The 23914-nt window shown below is 36.7% G+C and overlaps 2 protein-coding genes across 3 annotated transcripts in view; one reads left to right on the top strand and one right to left on the bottom strand.

Moving 5' to 3' along the window:
- The window catches only part of LOC107461261 (probable inactive receptor kinase At5g67200), a 4020-nt gene extending 2739 nt beyond the window's left edge, over positions 1-1281 (top strand). The window contains exon 2 of the mRNA XM_016079743.3: positions 483-1281. Coding sequence (XP_015935229.1) covers positions 483-1054 — 572 coding nt within the window. The 3' untranslated portion in view covers positions 1055-1281. The remainder of the gene's footprint in view (positions 1-482) is intronic.
- A 2115-nt stretch (positions 1282-3396) lies between these two features.
- LOC107461255 (kinesin-like protein KIN-4A) lies at positions 3397-14049 on the bottom strand. 2 transcript variants are annotated; one of them, XM_016079739.3, is made up of 26 exons: positions 13336-14049; positions 12132-12278; positions 11901-12050; positions 11059-11312; positions 10338-10519; positions 10127-10251; positions 9876-9912; positions 9458-9549; positions 9249-9356; positions 8900-9013; positions 8644-8731; positions 8374-8483; positions 7874-7972; positions 7679-7792; positions 7455-7571; positions 7292-7372; positions 6917-6988; positions 6330-6423; positions 6155-6186; positions 5978-6075; positions 5799-5897; positions 5438-5659; positions 5048-5210; positions 4598-4750; positions 4217-4515; positions 3397-3922 (listed from the first exon to the last, which is right to left on the bottom strand). In XM_016079739.3, exons 1-25 carry the CDS (start codon positions 13453-13455, stop codon positions 4300-4302), a joined length of 3087 nt encoding a protein of 1028 aa, XP_015935225.1. In that variant the 5' UTR covers positions 13456-14049; the 3' UTR covers positions 3397-3922; positions 4217-4299. The 2 variants fall into 2 exon arrangements, with proteins under 2 accessions (XP_015935225.1, XP_015935226.1); XM_016079740.3 differs by having other exon boundaries at positions 3397-3925; positions 13336-14048.
- Positions 14050-23914: the final 9865 nt, after the last annotated feature.

Below are 23914 nucleotides of genomic sequence, written 5' to 3' on the forward strand. Positions count from 1 at the left end.
GTGGGTTATGATTTTGAGTTCTAAGTGCTAACTATTGCTGTATAGTGTACTATAATATACTGAGACTATGGTCTTGGACTTTCACTTTGGGTAAGATGAAGAAACTATAGATGAAGTTTTGAACTTTCAGCTACATACCAAATTTATTGACTCAACTGCCAAATTTCTCTTTATCTCCTACCCTACCCCACTATGTGGAGATGATTTTTGTCGTATTTTCTGTCGTGAGTTTTATTCTCTTTTGAGACGACTGATCTCCTACCTAAATACTAACATAGTAATTCATTCATATTCCGTGACATGATGATTCATGAATATATCTAAACTCCCATATAAAGTCTTTGGGCCACATGAAGTCTCTCTAACTAAAGTTAGTAATTATTAACCATATGCGAAAAAAGAAGAATCGAATCACTAGATGTCAATTTGATAGTATTAATAAATGGGATCCCTTTGTTAATTATATATATAATGTGGCACAGGTTCTAGATCAAGCAGGGCAAGGCCATTGCACTGGACATCGTGCTTAAAAATAGCAGAAGACGTAGCACAGGGTTTGTCGTACATCCACCAAGCATGGAGATTGGTCCACGGCAATCTCAAATCCTCCAATATTATCCTTGGCCCTGATTTCGAGGCCTGCATCACGGACTATTGCCTCACCCTTCTGGCCAACCCATCAGACTTGCATGAAGATGCTGATTCCGCCGCCTACAGGGCTCCGGAGACTCGCAATCCCAAGCACCATCACCAACCAACACCCAAATCAGACGTTTATTCATATGGGGTTCTGCTCATGGAGCTTCTCACTGGGAAATCTCCCTCTGAGGTACCGTTCTTGGTTCCGAACGATATGTTGAGTTGGGTGAGGTCCATAAGGGATGACAATGGTGGTGATGATAGTAGAATGGACATGCTTCTTCAGGTGGCTACGACTTGTAGCTTGACCTCGCCGGAGCAGAGACCCACCATGTGGCAAGTCTTGAAGATGTTGCAGGAGATCAAGGAGATTGTATTATTGGAGAATAATACTGAATTGGACTTGCGGCAGTAGTAGCAGTGCTACCTGTCATGCGGGAAATTCATTCTTTTGAATTTGAGGGGGTTTACTTATTTTTACTGTTATATAAATCGTGGATAGAACTTAGAAAGACAAAAAGAGTAGTGTTAGTTTTATGAAAATAAGATTTAGATAGAAATCAAAAGATGATGCCTTATTGTCTGTTGTAAATAGTAACGTATTTGCTTTTTTCTTTCGGGTACCTGATACTAAATTACTAACGTATTTGCTTTTTTTTTTTTTGGTCGGTACTAACGTATTTGCTTAAACTTCACCTACTTGGTATTTTTTTGTTTTTGGTAAGTATACGGGGCCTAGGCCCAGAGAATTACATAAAGCACAAGCTACGGGGTACAGTTGTCCCTTTACAATTATGGGCTCACTTTTTTGTATTAGTGGAAATCGTAAGTTGGGCTTTATTTTTATTATTTTTTAATCAATCCAAAATGTAGGTTGTGTTTTGTTTTAATTTTTGTTTTGAAATAAAACCTGTAAAATGCACGTTGTGTTTGGCATTTTACCTTTTTTTCCTGTTTCGAACAACACAAGCGATTTGTATTTTCAAAAACTTATTAAATTATTAAAAATAATAATAACAACAGTTGTACTAATAATAATAATCTAATAATAATATGATAATCTTAATAGTACTAGTATTTCTAATATTAAATAACAATAACAATAATATAACTAAAACGGTGAATAATCAATTAGTCATAACAATAATAAATATACAGTCTCGTGTACAGTGTACTACTACTACTACTACTACTACTACTAATAATAATAATAATAATAATAATAATAATAATAATAATAATAACACCACTGCAGATTTATCGTTTATTTTTAATTGATTTTTTTTAAGTTAGTCAAAATTTGAACGAGTATGAATTCGAACCCAAGTATTCAAGTTATTAAGTTAAGGGCAAATCCAAAGCTCCAATTCCAATAACACTTTCTGACAAAAAAGAGAAATCGACCGTTGAAGAAAAAAGAAAAAGAGTTCTTACACGATTTTAGAGAGAGGAGAATTCTTTTAAATAAAGATTTGTGATAACTAATAATAACTTGTCAAATAATAAATTATTATAAAAATAAATAAATAAATAATTATATAAAATTTTAATTAATTAAATAATTATATCTTATAAAATAATTTTTGGTTGGGTTACTTATTTTTATCAACTATAGAATTTAATTATGTTTTTTTTATATTAAATAATTTTACAAATTAGTGTAATTTTGAATTATATATTGTGCATTATTGTTATATATAAATGTTTTAATATTTATATCTTTCAATAGTGAATTATTTTTAAATTTATAAATTCAAATAATATTATTAAAAAAAATAATTACATTAATTTTAAGTATTTTAATTAATTAATTAAGTGAGACCACAACATAGACTAAAGTTAGTTCCTCCTAATGGACAAGAGAAAGAAGTTTTGAGTTCCTATTTACTGTTTATGATGTAAAAGCTGATGTGGAATTACTTTTTATAACAGGTGAACCATAAATAGGAATTGGGATGAGTTTCCTAGTAGACATGGTCTAAATACCTAAAAATATAGCCAATTGGACAAATAATACTCTATGTGAAGAGACTACTAATGTTTATATAAAAACTTTGTGGGACCATGCCTCCATTGCCATAACAAAACTCTACTTCATTTTGAGCATACATTTGTAGTTGGTGAAGACTTACATGCAGTTATTTTCACGTGGAATTGACATTAAAAATCGTTAGATGATTTAATAAGTTTGACTAAATTATAATCTAACAATTCTTAGTTATCAACTTTATATAAAAACACCTGCTGTGAGTTTTTATCTTTCTAGTTTATCAAAAAATTGACCAACTCACTTATTAATTTTGGCTTGCAACGAATTGGCTCCAACCTGATAGAACACAGTTCTATTTACCATTTGAACAAGAAATTTTTACCTATTTATTTTCACTAACACCTGTAATGCAACGGATAAAAATGTATCAAATAATAAAACAAAACAAAATTACAATTAGTAAAAACTAAATTCTATCGTTTCACTTAAAGCTCATCATTCTGATTTCTGGTCCTGATCACTTACTTGATCAGCAAGCAGTGACAAACAAGTACGATGGAGTCATGGAGATATATACATTATACAAGTAACGAACGGTCCGCCGGTCCGGCATCAAAGTTTTAAGTCTCATTTGGAATTACATTGTGTGAAGCATTAAGAGCTGTAACCCAAAATTTGTTAGGCAAGGAAGTGAAGGAACGAAAGAAATTTTCATCAAAGAAAAAACAAGGAAAAGAGAGAGGAGAAAACATGGAAAAGAGAGAGGAGAATGGAAAAGTTGACGCGTCGTGATCATCCTTTTGTTACGAAACCTGTATTGCAGAATCTCTTATCAATATGCTAACCTATCTTTACACACAAGAATCCCCACAGGATTTTCTTAGGGAAAAAAACTACAGAAGAATTTTCTTCATTTATGCGACTTAAATATGCATCTTAAAACCTATGGACAACGAAATCAATTGGGTAAACACAAAACTACCACAAAATACTTACTTTGCAACATGGAATAAAGGACCTTCAATACACATTTTCAGAACTTCATAAAAAATATCCTATTTTTCTCCTAGTGTTGGTATGAACAAGCTAATTTCAAACATAATTTGACTAGTGAAGATCTACTCATGTATTTTTTATTTCCCGAGATTTGCGCTGCAGTGGGCAACATTCCTTTGCAGCACACCTCACAAGATGCTCCATACACAGCAATTATGGCAGAATATGCAAAATCTGGACAGCCTTATTGAAGATTGATAGGTGCATATCTTTCAGCAACCACTTACTTATATTACGCTGCTGCAAGAAACGTGGAATGTTAGATCAATGCATCTTAAATTGTCAGTTTTCAAAAGAAAGGAAGTGTCAGCACAGCTATGAACAATATATTCCATCAACGGGTAACCTTTATAGCATAGAATCAGATAAAAATATAAAAATAGAAGATGGAGATATATTTATTTTTTTAAAAGGAGGATATTCCATTGAAGGATATAATCTTGCAAGAAGTCCATGTCAGACAAATAGATTGCATGAAGTGATGAAACTGTTTAAAGAAATAAACTAATAACAAAAGTTTACTAATGCTACCTGAACCCAGTGTTCTGTTATTTCCAGGGCCTTGTGACTAGGGTCATTCTTGTGGCTCAAAAAATACCGAGCCACAGTAATGATCACAAGATATGTGTCAAAGCCTGTGAACGTGGCTTTGATCTCATTATTGTCTCATCACTGTGCCGAATCCATTCTGATAGTCTCCATGGCTTCTGCCACTTCCACTTGAATTGTAACAGCCACTGATGATGACTTCGTTTCCACCTCCATAGTTTGCCTGAAGCTTGTCCTGCAATTGCTAGTTTCTTCATCGAAAGATGCCCGATAGGTACCATCTGCAATAGCAGCAAATTTGACATAAATAGCCAGCGAAAGACATATGACAAAGTTTTTTTTTACAAATGAATATCAACTTACCCGTCTACCCTGATCTATGGCTGTCGATTCTCTCACAGAGCCATTAACAACCCCAGGTGTAAATTTTAGCTGTTTTGGTACTGGCACAGACATTGGAGATAAGGGACCCTTCATATCTTCAGCATAGTGTTTCAATGAATTTGGAGTGTTTCCCTGTTAATGTTGAGCGATGAGAAGTCACTACATACTAACAAAGGAAAGCAATAGACAGCTGAGAATCACTAGGATTTACTGAAGTAATAGAATGCCAAACAAAAGGAGATATTCATGACTGGTGAGAATCTGCAAAGCTTTCTAACAATCCTCAACAATAACTCTTATCGTTTTTGCAGCAATAACTTACATGTCCATTGAGACTAAGTATTAAAAACTGTAAAATTATGCTAAATAGGATGTTAAACCTTCAATTTCAAATTAATTCATAATGCTTCCAAGCAACAATAATCTTACAGAAGTTGGTGTAGCCAACGTGGTTGTAACAGCTTGCTCTCTCATCTTTAGCTCCTTCTCGGTTTCCTTTCTCTTCATCTCACTTTGGCGTAACAGACCAACAAGTTCTTTGATTTGATCTTTCATTTCCCTGATCTCCATATCCCTCTCCCAGAGTTGACACCTGTTGTTAACATAGGTGGAACGTAATTCAGATTCAATGTATAAAGTAGCATATGCCACTCTAAATTGCGAAGTATATGTATTACTTATACAGTAATTCAACACGGTTTTTAAATAGGTGCCTTTTTCATGTTCAAATATCAAATTGTTCACTTTGCTTATTTCTATAATATGGGGAAACACAAACACTGATAGCGGAGAAAAAGCTGTTGATGTCAAATAAAGCACCTAGCATCTGCGACCGAATTGAACATATATTGAAGCAAATTCTTGGCTTCTCCCATTGAGCGCAACTGATTCCAGCGTCCCCTATTTGTGAAGGCCCGTTCTCGTTCTTCTGCCTCGGAAAGCTGAGAAGCCATTGCCACAAGTGAATTAGATGATATGCTTAGCATGCTCTCCAGTGAAGCTATTCTGGCCGTTCTTGCATTTGGTGACATGGAGGATGCTCTGAGAAAGACAATTGTTAAAAAGCAATCAGGAATATCAATGTTATCCTTTCTATATTCCATGCAATTCTTTCAACAGTAACGACGTATGAATCAGCAAATTAAATTAGATTTACACAATAGATGAATAGAAAGAAAACCTGGCAAATCCATTCTTTCCTCTTGGAGGACTAAGACCTTTGGCAGCAAATTCATTTACTTGCTTCAACATTGCTAATTCCTCAGCAAGGGCAGCTCGCCTAAAGATTGCATCATGAAATTAAAGACTACCCTAACATCAATCAGCCACAAAACTAATAAATGAACATGTTTTACTTACACTTCGCTTTGTTTCTCGTATTCAAAACGAACTTCGTGCTCCTTGACCATGACTTCTAATTCATGATCAAGCCACCGCTGTAAGGACTTCTCATTGGTCTAAAAGATTAAAATAAAGAACTTGTTTAAGAATAGTGGATATAAAGCAAACCAAAAAGGAGGAAGTAGAGCTCATTACCTGGCCATTTGTTCCACTTCCATTAATTATAACTGGAAGATGAAATAGAAGAATATCAAAACAAAAGAATAGTCTATGCAGTGCAATTCACTAAAAGTTAGTCTCTTAATGCATTAAGGCAACATCAATTCTTGGACTCCTCAAAAGCTTATTTGATTATTTTTCCACTAATTACCTGAAGTGTCTCGGCTAGAAACTTTACGAGCTTCTAACAACTCCTTTAACCTCTTGGTGGCCATTGCAGCCTCTTCGGTTTTTCTCTGAAGGACCTGAAAATACATGTTCATTAACATGGTTATTCATGCATCAGACCAACCACAGAAGTCAACTATAAAACTAAAATCCTATCAAGAATTATGCATTTTGAATGGAAGTAACATAAATATGAGTACTCACATCATGCCTATTTGAGTTGGCTTCTTAAAACTAGAGTAAAATAGTTTCATTTAACTTTCGGACCAAAAAAAGGCTTGCTTTGCATACATTTGACATCTAGAAGAAGAGTGGAAGACAGGCAAATTTATGCCCGAGAGAATGTTACCTACTAAAAAAAATGAAATAGCTAACAACTTTGAGTATGCTTTATTTTTGTACCTCTTGGACACTAATAAATTTCCTGAAATTTGCTGTAGTGGAAATCTAAGAATAATGGTTTAAAACCGCTCGTATTTTCCGGTGTCATCACTCATCACCGAATCAATAACATAAGACCCATGAGGTTTCACTAGTAAAGCAACCATCTTACAAATTCTAAATACTTACCATTTTCTGGCGCTGATTTAAAGCCTGGAGCTTATGCCTTTCATACTCATTTCTTCTTCCTTCTTTCCTTAACTGCTTTCATAAACATATAATGAATACAATGTGATCAATTAGCAGACCGATAATAAAGGAAGATGCAAGCAAAACAGGCCCTGGCCCGTAACTGTTTTTTATGTGTACTTTTTGCAAGCTTTAGAGAACTATAAAGCAACCATAAATTGATGTTTATTATTTTTTCAAAGAAACATTCAAATGATAAAGACAATTGTTTCATCTTGAAATAAAAATTAATTGGTGAATTTTCATTTTCTTTAGATATTGTTGATCAGTTGCATGAGCCAATTAACAAAATGAGAATAAGGGGAAGCCTCATACCTGCAACAGCTCTTTCTCTCTACAAGCCTTCCATTGTCGAAACTGCTCCGCCTCTTGTTTGATCCTGTGTTGCAATTGAACCTGCAACAGTATTCAGGTTATGAAGAAAATGAGTATATTACGTGATTAAAACTATGGATTTGAAGGAAAAAAAGCCGTCTACCTTTTGGGCTTTTATAGCTTGAATCTCATCTTGCAGTTTCTTTGCCGCTTCATCACTTTTTTGCTTTTGTTTCGTAAGCTGGACCTGGCTCTCTTGCTTCTTCTTCAGATCAAGAATCTACCATGCAGAGTTTTAAAAATATTTTGCAATTAAAGAATATCTTCCAATTTAGGTCTTGCAAATGGAGAAATAAATTGGTAAAAAAGTGAAATTAGGTTGTCCACCTGTGCTTCAAGTTCTTTCAGTTTTTGGGCATGGGTATCCTCTAGTTTCTGTGTTTGTCCATCAGAATTGGCAGCAAGGTTTTCAACTTCAGCCAGAAGATGATCTCTCTCTCTCTACATTAGCAAATCAGAAGCATATATGAATACCAATGAATTTTGTAGGGTCAAAATTACTTTGCATAACTTCTAGAGAACCTGCACTACTCTCTTCTCATCCTCCAGTTCCATAATCTTCCTTCCAAAGTGCTGCTTGAGTACTTCAGCATCGGATACACCAAAAAGTTTCATCTCAGACTGCAAATACATCAATCCCACTATGTGCATTAATGAGAAAACGAGCAGAAGAAAATATGGACAAATCTCAAATAGAGTTTAATAGTAATGTTTTTAAATTCTCCAATAATATATGGAGCTACGAGAAAACCACTTTGCTGTTATATATATATGGAGCTACTCAACTCCATCATGATGAATAATCTGATAATTTTAGAAGCATCACAAAGTTATTGAGCTATGTGCATACTTTGCCGAGGAAATTGACTCAAGTAAAACAAATCAATTTACTAAGATAACAAAGACACAATATGAATATCAGAACCAAGGACACATTGTTATGTCGATTTAAATTAAATATGTTATTCATTGATGCATAATACATAATGGATATATATTATTAATATATGCATTATAACAACCTCCTTCTGCTCCAAGCGTTTATTTAACTCGTGTAACTCTCTGTCCATACTATTTTGCAGAAGTGTGTGCTCCCACTCTTTGGTTACTTCTTCAATTTCCCTAGATTCACCTGATAAAATTGGCAATTAATACCCTGAATATGTCAGTTTTAGCAACAACTGATTAAGTAGTAGCAGAAAAAGCACAAGACCGGTGCGAAGCAAGAACATCTTTACTGTTTACAACTGGCATTAATAACATAGTTAAAGCACGTTGCAGAATAGTTTTACCAGCTGTTTCACTCATTGAATAATCATGTGCTATGATAGGTAAGCTCCGCTTAAGACCATCAATCTTCACATTGCATGCACTACTATCCTGAAATGTATTCAAGGCTTGTGTCCATAAGCCATCCAGCAAATATCATGAATCCACTTTATAAAGTGGAATCAAACGCCAAGAGGTGAAAGCACAAACATTGGCATTTAAAAAGTATCTGAGAAAAAACTTAGTCAAACAAGAATATCAGCAGAAGAAAAAACATACATAAGCATCCTTGTCACATTGTCCTACAACAGAGCATCTACTGCGGTATTCATGAAGTTCCCGGCAGAGATCTTCATTGGTAGCTTCAAGCCAAGCAATTCTTTCCTTAAGGACCTACATAATCAGTTATAAGATGAGTATATATTTGTGGTATGATAACAAACCCTTTCAAATTATATTAGTTAAAAGGCTAGAATAGGATGCTTTTCTTTTTAAATAACCAACACATGATTTCCATCCATGCACTGTAAATGTGAATATTTTTATTACTAAGTACTAACCCATTTTAGGAAATGTATTTAGGTAATAAATACGTCATTGAAGATTCAATCTAACAAAAGCAAAGTACCTGAACTTCCTCAGAAGAGTTGCCAGAACGAGCACAAAGTTCTGCCTGCAAATACTCTAGCTGTTGGCGCATCTTTAGCATCTCAGTTGACATGGGGTCTCTATTGATCTATTATATAAATAAAAAAAGAGCTCAGCAGATACCATAATAACAAATATAGATTTGAAATAATAACAAATTGGGAACAAAGAAATTATACAGCTACTTACAACAGGCTTATTTTGGATATTACGCGCACGATTTGCATACTTCAAAGTGTTAAGGGTTTCCTCAGCATTAATATCAGCAGGACTTATGCAGGCTGAAAAGGAAATATCTTTTCAATATATGAAGAAAAAACAATAATTCAACAACAGCCAATCTTAAGATGCAACTTGGCAGTTTATGAAATAAATCCCAAACACAAAATGGGAAAGCAGCATTATTCCAAAGATATGTTGCATTCAGTAAATCTGTTAAAAGTTAAGGTATAATCTTGTTCATTGCTAACATTTGTGCCTGCCTTGTGCTCTTTTCACATACACTGCTGATTTTGTTATCTTTGTTTGAAGCTTACCAATAGAAGGTTAATTATAGGAGGCAAAACAATAGAATTTACAGCATACAATTAAGATAAAGAAAACCTACCTATCATAACAGTTCTGCTGTTACCTCCAAGAGAATCCTGCAACCATTCAATTATAGTCAACCATGAAAAATATCTTTAAGAAAAATACTCTTTAACTACAAATATCAAAGAAAGCTTAGTTACAAAAGATTGAATATACAGGTTTCTGATTCGTATATATCAGTAATAATTATTTCTTTTCTTCTAGGCAATGCCATAACAAAGAGGAGTATATGCTCCATAAAGAAGGTTAGATATAAAGATACCAAACCTGCAGAAGCCTAGTAAGTTTACTATCCCTGTACGGAACATGAATGCCTTCCTTCCGCTTCTTTTCATCACCAAGTGCACTAATAACATTACCAAGTGCAAGAAGGCCTTTGTTAATGTGGACTCCTATTTGAGAGGTTAAAGATACAAGTCAATACATTATCACAAAAGCAAGCCTAAAAGATATCAGTAAAAACATGTCTCAAACTAACCTTCTTTAAAACGCAATCCATCAGAACCTGTTCTTTTAGCTCGTTCTGATCCAGCTAGATCTACTAAGTGCAACTTTGCACAAAGATACTCTTCATTCATTGCATCATTCAAGTTGTTGTCGCCAGGAATATTGAGCTTCCGCATTTGCTCTAATGTAATCGTGAAGATGGCATGCGATCGACTAGTTGAGTAAATAATTGAATAAGAATAATTTTTTTTATAAAATCAGGAACCATAATTCATAGATGAGAACTACAATAGAATAAATAGTAACAGTTAAACAGATGTTGAAAAGAACAAGAGTCTAATTTGCACTGATAATTACAAGTAAATTGAGTGTTCCAAAATTGCAAGCCTTCTTGCAGTACAAAAGATCTATCTATTAATTACTCACTTTCAGCATGAAATTCCAAAACATTCCATATGGAACTGCTTTTAAAGGAAACAATACAAATTAAAGCTTATGAGCTCAATCGCACTGTTGGATGCTTAAATTGGCAGGGAGTTTAAACAAAGAGATGCCAAAGGTACACTATATAAAATATCTTCAGTTAGTTATTGATTTATTATCTGATAGAATGTTATGTGGCACCTCTCTTGCTCTACTAGTACCTTGTAAGCTATACAAAAGTTTTCAAGAGTCTAAAATTCAGATAAATATTTCATTGATAAAAACAAATTTATGCAGTTCAAAGATGAGAAGAAAACTGCATAATCAACCTTGATTGGTTGTTCATATTTGTGCTTCCAGTTGCTCTGCTCAATGAACCCTGTTCTAGGCAAGTAGCCATTTCTTTTAGCGTTGTAACACTGACTTCAGTAGATCCAGCAAGGGTAATGACACCATTTGAAGTCTCACGAATTTGTATTGGTGGCTTTCCAGGAGAAATCACTTTTCCTGCATGTCCATTTGCAGTGTCTGATTTGCTCACGGAGGAGGGGTCCAGCAAGTCTCTCACTTCCTCTTTAAGAATCTTTTTACAATCAAAAGCTTTTTTTCAGACAAATATTCTTAACAACTTTGCACATATGAAATATATTCTATTAATTACAGATAATGATAGATAACGGTCAAAAGTAGTCCTGAAAGATCACGAATCAAAAGATCAAATGGCTCAAATTGGTACCTAAAAGATGCAATAATGAATCAAATTGATCCCTTTGTCAATCGGGGAGTGCTAAGGGAACAATGATTATCTTGAACAACATGAACAACCACCAATCAAATACAAGTACACTACACCCTAATTTAATGCTACTCATTAAATTTACTCTTTTAACCCTATTAATTCACATTGTTCACACATTGTTCAAGAATGTTATTAGTTACCTATACTTTTCCTTGTCAATATCGTGTCACAAAATTATTTATGCCACATGTCGTCATCTAGCTAACGGAATACCAATCTAACTCAGTTGTATCTTTCAAGGCTAATTTGAGGCATCTAATCTTTCAAGGACCAAATTGACACACGCATAACTTTCAGGCATATTTTGACTATTAACTCTAGAAAATAAAGAACAATTAAAATAAGAAAATCATGCTGCAAACAGTAATAAACCTCAATAAAGGAAACATTCAGCCGAAATTCAATCTGGTTTCTTAAGGTTCCAATTTTGTTAAACAAGACATTCATAACTTGGGGTACTATTCCTGTTTGGCAACCATCCTTCAAGCCAGTTCCCATTGTGTACGTTTTCCCAGAACCTGTCTGCAATGGAGTGGAAGTTTTAAATGCAGAATAATTAGAAGTGTAATGGCAAGCTCTAGTCTTTTTAAGCAATAATCATACCTGACCATATGCAAGAACAGTAGCATTATACCCTTGGAACAAACCATCAACAAGAGGAGCAACACATTCTTCAAACATGCCACTCGAGGAAGAGCCAGTGCTGCCATAAACGTGATCAAATGTAAAGGAATGAGCACCAATTTGTACCTGTATTACAGCAACCATTAGCGTATGATTTTCCGCCCAAATATTTAGACACTTAAATGAGAATTAATATCCATGCTAACACATGCACGCAGATACATAAAAAAATATAAAGAATGCTAACGCTGGGTGAAAATAAGAATAGTTAAATGCTTTCAATTGGACGTGGGAGCATATGCAGAAATATACAGTGTGTGTGATGACTTCATAAAAGACTAAAGAAAAAGAAACTATGAACTATCGACAAAAAAGAAATCAGCTGATGCTTTCTGACCAGATACAGCAGTGGAATTGTGACATGATTAGAAGCTGAAAAAAAAACATGAACAGAAGAAATTATATGGCTACAATACCAGGAAAATAACAAGCTACTTTCATTTACAAAGACCAGCTTGTCATCATGTACAATTACTTTGCATTCACAATCCCTAAATAAAATAATTCATTTCATTTATAAAAAGAGTTCTTGTACGTAATGATTTATATATGATTTATATTAATTGAAGGATTATGAAAATACAATTAGAAACCACAACCAGTTTACATATCCAAAAAAATGCACTTGCTGTAAGATTCTATATGAACGACAATAAATTACTGCCTTAGATTTGAAAAATCACTTGTTTTAATAATTATTTCTTTCTTCAACTTCTTTCAATGCTAAAGTTGAACCGTTGAAAACAATGCTTTACTTTCGGTCTAAGATCGTTTCCTTAGGGACAAAGCCGAAATATGCAAAAACTGGATAAAAGCCTTATTCCCCTTCCAAATGCCGAAAATGTAGCCACCAAAATGACGTTTCAGAAACTTACACCAAAAATAGAACAATGAAGTCAAATAAATATCCCAAACAAGCATCGGATCATAAAAGTGAATTCCAAACTCGTTAGTCAGAAAACTTTTAGTCACGTAAGCAAAATTTCGGATCCAGATCACCGCAGAAATCAGAATCATCAACAACCAAATAACTCATTCCGAAAGAGGAAAACACAATATAATGCAGGACCGAAAATATTCTCGACTCAACGACAATGTGATTCAGACTTTCAGTAAAATGCACCTGAGGCTTCCCAGGAACGACGGTAACACAGTCTTTGCAGCCTTGAAGCTTCTCGTCGGCGATGAGCGGCCGTACATGGACCGCAACCTTAACGCAACAGTCTTCCCCTGCTGCTTCCATCACTGAAATCCAGCTCCACCTCAATAACCAGCACTGTATCTGTATCTCTGAACCAAAAAACGATCAATTTCGCTGCGATGAGAAAATGCCAAGAGAGGAGAGAGTCTCCGACAGTGGTAGAGAGAGGAAGCAATATAGTAGTGTTTTTTCTTTTAGTGAGTAATGTGAGATAGAGAGGAAAGGGTAGTTGTGGAAACAAGACGGCCTGATAAGCAAGCTGAGCCAGGTAACTGTATGGACAGCAACAACCACTATCATTTTCCCTTCGCCTTCACATCACTGCATTCTCGCGTGCTTTTCACATTTTCTCACCATTTTCCCCATTTTGCCCCTCACTTCCGCTTTCCAACGGCACTGTCATTCTTCTTCTGATCAAACCACATTTACACCTTTACCCCCCCAACGGCCCCTTTTCTACCTTTTTTAGAGGATTCCTTTATTCTTAATTTATTTCTTTATTGCGCAAAATCATATTCACCTAATTATTGTGACTGAGATGGTGTGCAAAGTGAATAATAACAACAACCAAAGAAGGAATAGGAGTGGCAAATCAAATTAAGCAAGGGTTGAAATTAAGATAAGCTGGTTTGAGAGAATGGAATAATAATAATAATAATCTAGCTGAGCTTATGTGGAGTTTGGGAACAAAGGAAGAAAAAGGAAAAGGAATTCCAACAACGCACAAAGCCACGTGACGCGGAACCATATTCGCCATTTTGCGGTGCACCGTCATAATCAGTGACGTCCACACTTCACAGGTGCCATAGTAGCACTCGTTCTTCGGTTTCTTTCACTCACCGTTTGCATGCACTATGCAGTTAGCTACTTAGCTTCTGTTAAACATTTTATTATTATTCATTGAAAACGAAAACTGTTATCCGCTAACCTCGTGTGTTTATACTTTAATCAGATTATTAGGATCGGATTTGGGTTAACATAGTTACATAAACTTTGGCGCTTATTAGCAGCGATAGCAATAGAGTGGACCCAGGAAAAAAAGACCCAGCAATTGGACAGATCCAGCTGGGAAGGAGTCTTGACTCACATGGGGATAAAGTGGTGGGGCCCATGGGCTCACTTGGTCAGATTGCGGTGGACCCCTCGATCTACGGCAGTGGCAGCTCATAACTTCATCTTTTGTAGTTTGCTCCTTTAAGCAGCATAATGGTATTTTGGTATTAGTCTTAGCCGTCCTAGTAATGCTTAATTATAATTATTGTATGCACAATGTATATAATTCATTTATCTACCTCTAAAACCAGCGCATTCTTTCATCATTTTACACTGCACCTATCTACTTTTTTCGTTCTACTTACTGCTAATTAGCTCGGCAATTGTTACAAATTTGATGTAAACCTGAAATATTATTATAGAAATATAAATTTTTTAAAAATATATCGGTTATATTTTAACATTATAGATTATAATATAAAAGATTTATAAAATTAAATTATTTGTATTAGTATAAAAAAATTTATATTAATAGTTATAAAATTAACTCAAAATTATTTTTTTAAAAAAATAATTAAATCTTAATTCTAACTTTTAATCACAATATTAGTATTTTTTAAAATTATATGTAATAAATATTAAAAAAAATAATAATATAAATTAAAAAAATAAATAATAAAATTTTAAAAATTAAATAAAAAAATATGCATATAATAATAATAATATCTTTTGTTTTTGAAATTATATTATATTGTTAATTTTACTTTTTGTAGAACATAAATATAGAGAAAAAAAGAGAATGAGAGAAAAGAAGAAAAAAGATAAAGAACAAGAATGGGAGAGAGGGTTTGGTAATTTTAAAAGAAAAAATTTACTTTAATTATGATAAAAAATATCTAATAACGCAATTTAATTTATCAAATTATTAATATAAATTATAAATTATATATAAAGTGAGAAGAATTGAGAGAAATAGAAAAGGGAGAGAGATAAATAAAAGAATGTAGGAAGGGAGTTTATTATTAATTATTTTGGAAGGAAATGCTTTTATTTTTTCATTTTTAATAAGAGAATGTCATATGATATATTTTGTCTATTAAATTAGTTAGTAATATATAATATACAATATAGTTATATTTTAATTTTAATATTAATATTAATTTAATTTAAATGTAATTAAAAAATATCATGTTATATATTTAATTGTTAAATTTGTAATTAGTTATTGATAATAATATATAGAGAAGATAAAATGATGAAAGAATGAGAGAAACAGAAAAAAATAGATAAAAAAATTAATTTAAAAAAATAATTTTAATTATAATAAAAAATAATATAAAATATATTTTAATTATTTAAAATTAATAATATATAATAAATAATAGATAATAGATTGCTTTTCTAAGAAATAGCTAACTTTTATGTGGTGTGATAGGTCACTTCTATTTGACTGTGTGCATTATCAGTTTATCACCCCTTTGCATGCTCTCGTATAAGAAATTGGATAACTACTCTTCATTTCGTTTTTGTTCTTTTGGTTACTTCTTCATTTCGTTTGTTTCTTATACTCACGTGGTCGCGATTCTTTATTAGTTGGAAATAATACACATATCATTTTCATTCGACTGTATGAGAGTAAAGAGACGAGAGATGCAGATATCATTAGGAAATAGGAACGACGTACTATGACTTGCTAGTAAAAACAATTTTTTTTTTTTTTTATCAAAGTATACGTTAGTTAGTTTATATATTGACATATTGTCGTAACAAGATATTTCATATTATTAATGTTAGTTGTTAATTAATTATATAATTTTATAATGTAAATTTTACTGATAAATTGTGCATATGTTTAACAAGTTTATTACTACTGATTGCGAAAAGGAAGTGGGCGATAGAATAAAATTATATTAAAAAATATGTATACTCCATGAGTCCCTGCGTCCATATACTCCTTCTTTGAAGCACAATCCTACTCGATCTCTTATCTCTCTATAATGTAATGTACCATAATATATATATACCGTAGAGGAATTTATTATCGTTGATCTGATTCCGATAGGAAAGTAGGAAACTAAGCAGCAGGAACCGGGGGCTAGAATTGAATTATTGGAGAGCTCTTTGGAAAAAAAAAAATAGTTCAAAGTTGTTGTTGCATCTTGCATAGGGACGCTTTTGACACAAAAGATAGTGATTATTGATTATTAATTAATATACGAAAAATTCTTTGGATAGCAGTTTTTAGTTTTTTTTTATTATTATTTGACCAGTATAAGTATTAAATTATTTTTAATAAATAAATATTATTAATTTATGTATAAAAATTTTAAAAAATATAAATATAAATATATTAATTTATGTATGTAAATTTTTAATAAATATAAATATAAATACAAATTATTATTAACTAAATACTAACTAACAAATAATAATATTTACTGTCCATTTAACATTATTTTTAATATATTGCATTTTGATGGTGCATATATAATGTCTCACATTGACCACTACTCATTCCACAGACCATGAGCTTTTATTGCAGATATATGAAACAACTTAACCCCCCCAATACCCCCCTTATATAAATAAGATGATAATTACTAAAATGACATCCGAAATTTTATATCATTAATAAAAATAAATTCAAAAAATACGAACGATGAATAAATTTTAAGGTATTTAAAATATAATTTAATATACCTTTTATAAAACAAATTGCCATCTATTTCGGTCGGATATCTGTAGTAAATTTTTTTAATCATCTTTTCCTCTTGCTATCCGACAGAATGCAATATCAAATTTTTCAAAGCTGTTAAACTATCAACCTCCAGTGTCATGTAGGTGAATATCGGTTGCCCTAATCTAAAAATTATAGAACTCTCTTCATCATACACTATTTCACCATCTTATTGAATGTATAATAATGAATTCTTTAACATCGTAACAAAAATGTCAACTTTAAAAATAAAAACCAACAGTATGCTTTGCACTCCAACAACCATGCTTTTATCATCGAAACCTAACATATAGTTCGTCGAAAGTATAACGAACTTCTCTTAATTATAAAAAAAAAATTGTATCCTAAAAAATAAAATTTGAATTTTGAATTTAAGAAAATATTTATTTATTTTTATTTTATTTAAAAAAATCCATTAAACTTGTGGACAGAAATCAGAATGAAACATTATCTTCAAGAACATATCCACCTTTATCATGCTACAGTCTGCCACTTCAACAAAGAAAAATATAATTTCATATACCTAATTATTCTCGACAAATTCACTTTACATCTAAGACAAGCATCATATGATAATTGGATAATAATAAAATAAGAATTGCTCAAGCTAACAAGAGAATCACGCTATGCTGGGACCGAAAATTTAATAATAATATTTATATAAAAATTAAATTAAATAAATAATAAAATATAAAATAATATTAAATTAAATAAATAAAAAATCTAATTTTTTATATTTGAACTTAAAAAAGGAATGTTATTTATTAAACTTATTAGATATTTTAAGTCATAATAAAATATTTAATTAATTAAATTATTTTTTATCTTTTAAAAAACTACTACCAATTTTTTCATAAAAAATTTGGATGCCCTTGTTTGATCTAAACTACGCCATTGTCCATACCTCTGCATTTTTTTGAAGACCTGAATTACACGTCATTTTCTGCACCTAAAGATCCCACGACACAGCAAATAACTTATCATACGGAGGATTATTTGCCTGGAGATATAGCCAATCGAGTACTCGATTACAAGGCAGCATGTTTGTACGTGCATTTAGTATTCAACACAAGGATTGAAGTGCAAGGTTTGAATATGCATATAAAAAAATAAAAAATAAATAAATAATAAGTTCTCAGTACTTTCTTAAAAATTTTATTCATAGATACTAGTACTGCTGCTTGTGGCGAGTTTAATTAGAAGCTAAGAGTAAGATTTTAGATTTTGTATCCTTAGATTTAATGAGTGCAACAAAAACATTCTACTAACTAGGTAATGACACTGATCGTTTTCCCAATTAATTATTCGTGCAATCCAAAACAGAAAATGACATCTGGTTTGTTTGTCACTTTGTCTAAATTTTTTTCATGTTCATGTGGCGGTGACCTGCAACTGAAGCAAACATGGTATAAAATAAAAGCTATTGTATTTCAGTCATTCCTGCAATTGTCTGGCTTCTTCATTTAAAAGGAATTGAAGTCTGGAGAACAAAATAACTCTATATATAGGAAGTGGTTGGTATAAAAAACCCCATCCCCAAGCTTCTTTTCAAACCTAACTCCTTATTCATTGGATTTTGTTGCGTTTGCTCGGAATGCAAACAAAGCAAACCACACAGTGGTCCCCAGTTAAGATTTAATTGTCTATTGTGGTTACTAGCGAGTAACAGTAGTGTTTCTTCTAGTTAAATCCTAAAATAGTTTCTTAGATTCACTGTTTGCATGAAACAAAATGATTTTTCAATTGTACTATAAACGTTTTTGAAAATTAAAATTTTTTTACCATATTAATTTTATATTTTTTTTTATTGAATTACTCCTTATATTTCTAATATTTCTTTACGATAGATTAAACAAAACGATATTGTTTTAATCTTGGTTTTAAATACTTGACAAAATGATATCATTTAACCTTTATGATTATACTTTTTTTCTATAAGAATAAGATATTTTGTGGTTCATTAAAGTTAAAATGACGTTGTTTCATAAAGCGTTTAGCACTTGTTACGGCCCGGCCCAAGGTCCACACGGGTCGACCTGACCCGAGTTCTACCCGACCCGGATGCCTGCACTCCAACCGACCCGGACACGCGTCCTGTACGACTCACACACGGCTGCAGGGCAGCGTCCTTGGAGAATTGGGCCTGACCTCACGCGGGGCCCACTACTGACATGTATAAAAGGGGAAGATTGGCTCTTCCCCCGAGGTACGTCAGATCTTTTCAACTCTTCATTCTGCTCGCCTGCACATTGCTGACTTGAGCGTCGGAGTGTCTTTGCAGGTGGCACCCCCCATCATCTCTACAATACAAGTGCTCGGCTACTCGACTACCCGTAAAGCAGCGCGACCCAATTTAAGGCGTCCTCACCCTTGCATCTTCTGTCCACCCGACCTGTTCGGAACCCGACCAACGAACATTGGCGCCGTCTGTGGGGACTCCTGCCTAAATGGAAGTCGTGCTGGGTCCCGGTGACCAAGCTCGAGCAGCCGGAGCGGAGGGGGCGGCCTCCGTCGCTTCACTGAGGGGGCGGCGGAGGTCCCCCCAACAGCACACGAGGACACGACCCTTCGGGGGAACGGGTGGCGATAGCGCCATAATAATGCAGGAGCTACGCCACAGAGTCCAGAACTTAGAGCGACAGCTAGCTGACCGGGAGCGGGATGGACGGTCTACCGATCCCAGCTTTACCCCATCTCCCGGGAGCGAGGAGGAAGACTCTCACCGAAGCCGCCAGCGGCGTACATCCGCTTCCCGGACGGAAGCGGAGAGCACGCGGGAGGAGTCACCCGTAATAAGAAGGCGAAACGACAGGATCATATACTCCCGAGGCAGACAGACCCGCCGAACAGCGAGAGGTCACGAGGACGGGGAAGGGAGATCCGAGAGAACACGGCAACCCGTCATAATGGGTGTCACCCCGTTCCACCGATCTATCCTCGAGGTCCGGTTGCCGAAACACTTCGACAAACCAACGGACATGAGGTATGACGGAACTCAAGACCCTCTAGAACAGGACATGAGGTATGACGGGACTCAAGACCCTCTAGAACATCTCACGGCCTTCGAAGCCAGAATGAATCTAGAGGGAGTAGGCGACGAAGTAAGATGCCGCGCCTTCCCGGTAACCCTAGCAGGACCGGCGATCAGATGGTTTAACGGCCTCCCTCAAGGTTCCATCTACAATTTCTCAGACATCAGCCGCGCCTTCCTGGCTCAATTTACAACGCGGATAGCAAAGGCCAAGCATCCTATCAACCTTCTCGGGGTAACCCAGAGACAGGGAGAGCCGACCAGGAGGTACTTAGATCGGTTCAACGACGAATGCTTGGAAATCGACGGCTTAACCGACTCGGTGGCCAGTCTCTGCCTGACGAACGGCCTCCTCAACGAGAACTTCCGGAAACACCTTACCACGAAGCCGGTTTGGACGATGCATGAAATCCAAACGGTGGCCAAAGAGTACATAAACGACGAGGAAGTCAGCCGAGTCGTGGCCGCCAATAAGCGGCAGCCTAGCTACAACCAAACCCGTCAACAGGGCAACGGGGAAAGGCCGAAGGGACAAACCAGGGAAGAGGCGCTGAGTAAGGCACAAAGGACGTTCCCCCGAGTCGGAAAATTCACCAACTACACCCCGCTCAATCTCCCCATCGTAGAAGTTTACCAACAAATAGCCGAGAAAGGAATCCTGCCGAAGCCCCGACCACTCAAAGACCGCACCGGAGGGAACAAGAACCTTTATTGCGATTACCACAAGGGTTACGGTCACCTAACGCAGGATTGCTTCGACTTGATATGGCCATCAAACACAGGACTGTTTCGACCTCAAGGATGCATTAGAACAGGCGATAAGGGAAGGAAAGCTAGCAGCGTTCTCCCATCTCATCAGGGAGCCGAGAAGGCGTTATCGTGACCAAGACGAGGAAAGCAAGACGCGCTCGGCCAAGCGGCGACAGGAGCCCGAAGACAGAAACCATGGCCTCACTGTGATAAACGTGGTAACGGCAAAAAACACTGCACCAAAGTCCCGGTCGGCACACAAGAAAGACGCCAAGGTTCTGGCGATCTCATCTCCACCGGTGTAGAGTACCAAAAAACCTCCGTCCATTTCTTTCGGCCCAGAAGACCAATGGTTCAGCGACGCCCCGGAAAACCCTCCCATGGTCATAACGGCCAGAGTGGGAACCGGCCTCGTCAAGCGGATCCTTGTCGACACAGGAGCTGATTCAAACATCATGTTCCGCAACGTGTTCGACGCACTGGGGCTAAAGGATGCCGACCTGACGACTCACCAGCACGGGGTTATCGGGTTAGGCGACCACTTCATCAAACCAGACGGAGTCATTTCCCTACCAATCTCGATGGGACAGATGCAAGGCCGAAGATCGGCGATGGCCGAGTTCGTAATCCTCCGAGACTCCACAGCCTACAACATCATCTTGGGAAGAAAAATAATCAATGATTTTGAAGCCATAATCAACACCAAGCTGCTAGTTATGAAGTTTGTCACCGATGATGGATCCATAGGGACCATAAGAGGAGACCTCAAGAGGGCGGTCGCTTGTGACAACGCCAGCCTTTCCCTCAGAAAGAAGTCCAAGGAAGCATCTGGCGTATTCCTAGCCGACCTTGATGCCAGAGTAGAGGACAAGCCGAGGCCGGAACCAGAAGGGGACCTGGAGAAATTTAGCATCGGTGACGAAGGCGAAAAGTTCACATTCGTTAACAAGAACCTCCCACATGAGCTGAAGGAGCCTTTGATTGAAATGATAAGGGCCAACAGGGACTTGTTCGCATGGACACCAGCCGACATGCCGGGCATAGATCCACAAATCATCTCACATCACCTAGCCGTCAAGCCGGAAGCACGCCCAGTGGCTCAACGGAGGAGAAAGATGTCGGCGGAAAGAGCGGAGGAGGTAGCCAAGCAAACGGCCGGCCTCCTAGAAGCAGGCTTCATACGGGAAGTGGACTACTCGACGTGGCTCTCGAATGTAGTCCTAGTGAAAAAATACAATGGCAAGTGGAGAATGTGCGTAGACTACTCTGACCTTAACAAGGCATGCCCTAAGGATTGTTTCCCCCTCCCTAACATAGACGCACTCGTCGACGCTGCGGCGGGCTACCGCTATCTAAGCTTCATGGATGCCTACTCCGGTTATAACCAGATACCGATGCACCGACCAGACGAAGACAAAACGGCGTTCATAACGCCAGGAGGAACTTTCTACTATAAGGTAATGCCATTCGGCTTGAAAAATGCGGGGGCGACATATCAAAGGCTGATGAACAGGATATTCCACGACCTCATAGGGAAAACGGTTGAAGTTTACGTGGACGACATCCTGGCAAAAACAACACGACCTGACGACCTCCTAAACGACCTGGCAAGTGTATTTGCGTCCCTACGTCAACACGGTATGAGGCTGAACCCCCTCAAGTGCGCCTTCGCCATGGAAGCCGGCAAGTTCCTGGGATTTATGATAACTCAGAGAGGGGTAGAAGCTAACCCGGAGAAGTGCCAGACGATACTCCAGATGAAGAGCCCGGGTTGTATCAAGGATGTCCAAAGGTTGGCGGGGCGGTTGACCTCGTTATCCCGGTTTCTCGGGGCATCGGCAACAAAGGCCCTGCCATTCTTTAACCTCATGAAGAAAGGGATAGCGTTTGAGTGGACACCCGCATGAGATGGCGTTTGAGTGGACACCCGCGTGCGAAGAAGCCTTTCAACACTTCAAGGAAATCCTGGCGGCACCTCCCGTTCTCGGGAAGCCAAGGGACGGGGAACCACTATACCTATACCTCGCTATAACAAGCGAAGCCCTGGCCGCAATACTGATACGGGAGGACGGGAAAGCCCAACAACCAGTCTACTTCATAAGCAGGGCCCTACAAGGAGCAGAATTAAGATATAGCAAGTTGGAAAAGCTAGCCTTGGCACTCCTAACTTCCTCGAGAAGGTTAAAACAATACTTCCAAAGTCACCAAGTGGTCGTCAGAACGGACCAGGGGATCCGGCAAGTTCTCCAAAAACCCGACCTGGCGGGAAGAATGATGACTTGGTCCATCGAACTCTCTCAATATGACATACGGTACGAGCCCCGGCAAGCCATCAAGGCGCAAGCCATGGCGGATTTCTTGGTTGAAGTAACGGGAGATCCAGGCGAAGACATGGGTACACGATGGAAGCTCCATGTGGACGGAGCCTCCAACCAGACCTTCGGAGGTGCCGGGATCATCCTGGAAAGCCCGATTGAGGTTGTATACGAACAGTCGGTTAGATTCGAATTTCCCATCTCAAACAACCAAGCAGAATACGAAGCCCTCATAGGAGGCTTGACCTTAGCGGCGGAGGTCGGCGCAAGAAGACTGGAAGTATGCAGCGATTCCCAAGTCGTCACTTCCCAAGTAAACGGCAGCTACCAAGCCAAGGGCCCCTTGTTGCAGAAGTACTTGGAAAAGGTTAAAAGCTTGAGCCAAAAGTTCGAAGAGGTCACGGTCCAGCATGTACCCAGAGAAAGGAACACACGGGCAGACCTCCTATCAAAATTGGCCAGCACGAAGCCAGGGGAGGGGAACCGGTCTCTCATCCAAGGCATGACAAGAGAACCAGCAATTGCACTACACCTAACAACCCTAAGTTCTTCATGGCTAGACCCCATCACCAACTTCCTAGAACACGGCCAAGTCCCTGGTGATGAAAAGGATGCGGCAAAATTAAGAAGAGAAGCGGCAAAATACGCCGTCATCCAAGGACAGCTGTTCAGAAA

The sequence above is a fragment of the Arachis duranensis genome, chromosome 8, assembly GCF_000817695.3.
Source record: "Arachis duranensis cultivar V14167 chromosome 8, aradu.V14167.gnm2.J7QH, whole genome shotgun sequence".
NCBI lineage: Eukaryota > Viridiplantae > Streptophyta > Magnoliopsida > Fabales > Fabaceae > Arachis > Arachis duranensis.

Excerpts from the sequence above, each read along its gene's own strand:
- LOC107461255 (XM_016079739.3), bottom strand. The coding sequence starts at position 13,455 with ATGGAAGCAGCAGGGGAAGACTGTTGCGTTAAGGTTGCGGTCCATGTA. Across the intron at positions 9,014-9,248 it reads ACTCTTCTGAGGAAGTTCAG|GTCCTTAAGGAAAGAATTGC; the intron begins GTACTTTGCTTT and ends CTGATTATGTAG. Across the intron at positions 8,732-8,899 it reads AATGTGACAAGGATGCTTAT|GATAGTAGTGCATGCAATGT; the intron begins GTATGTTTTTTC and ends AATACATTTCAG.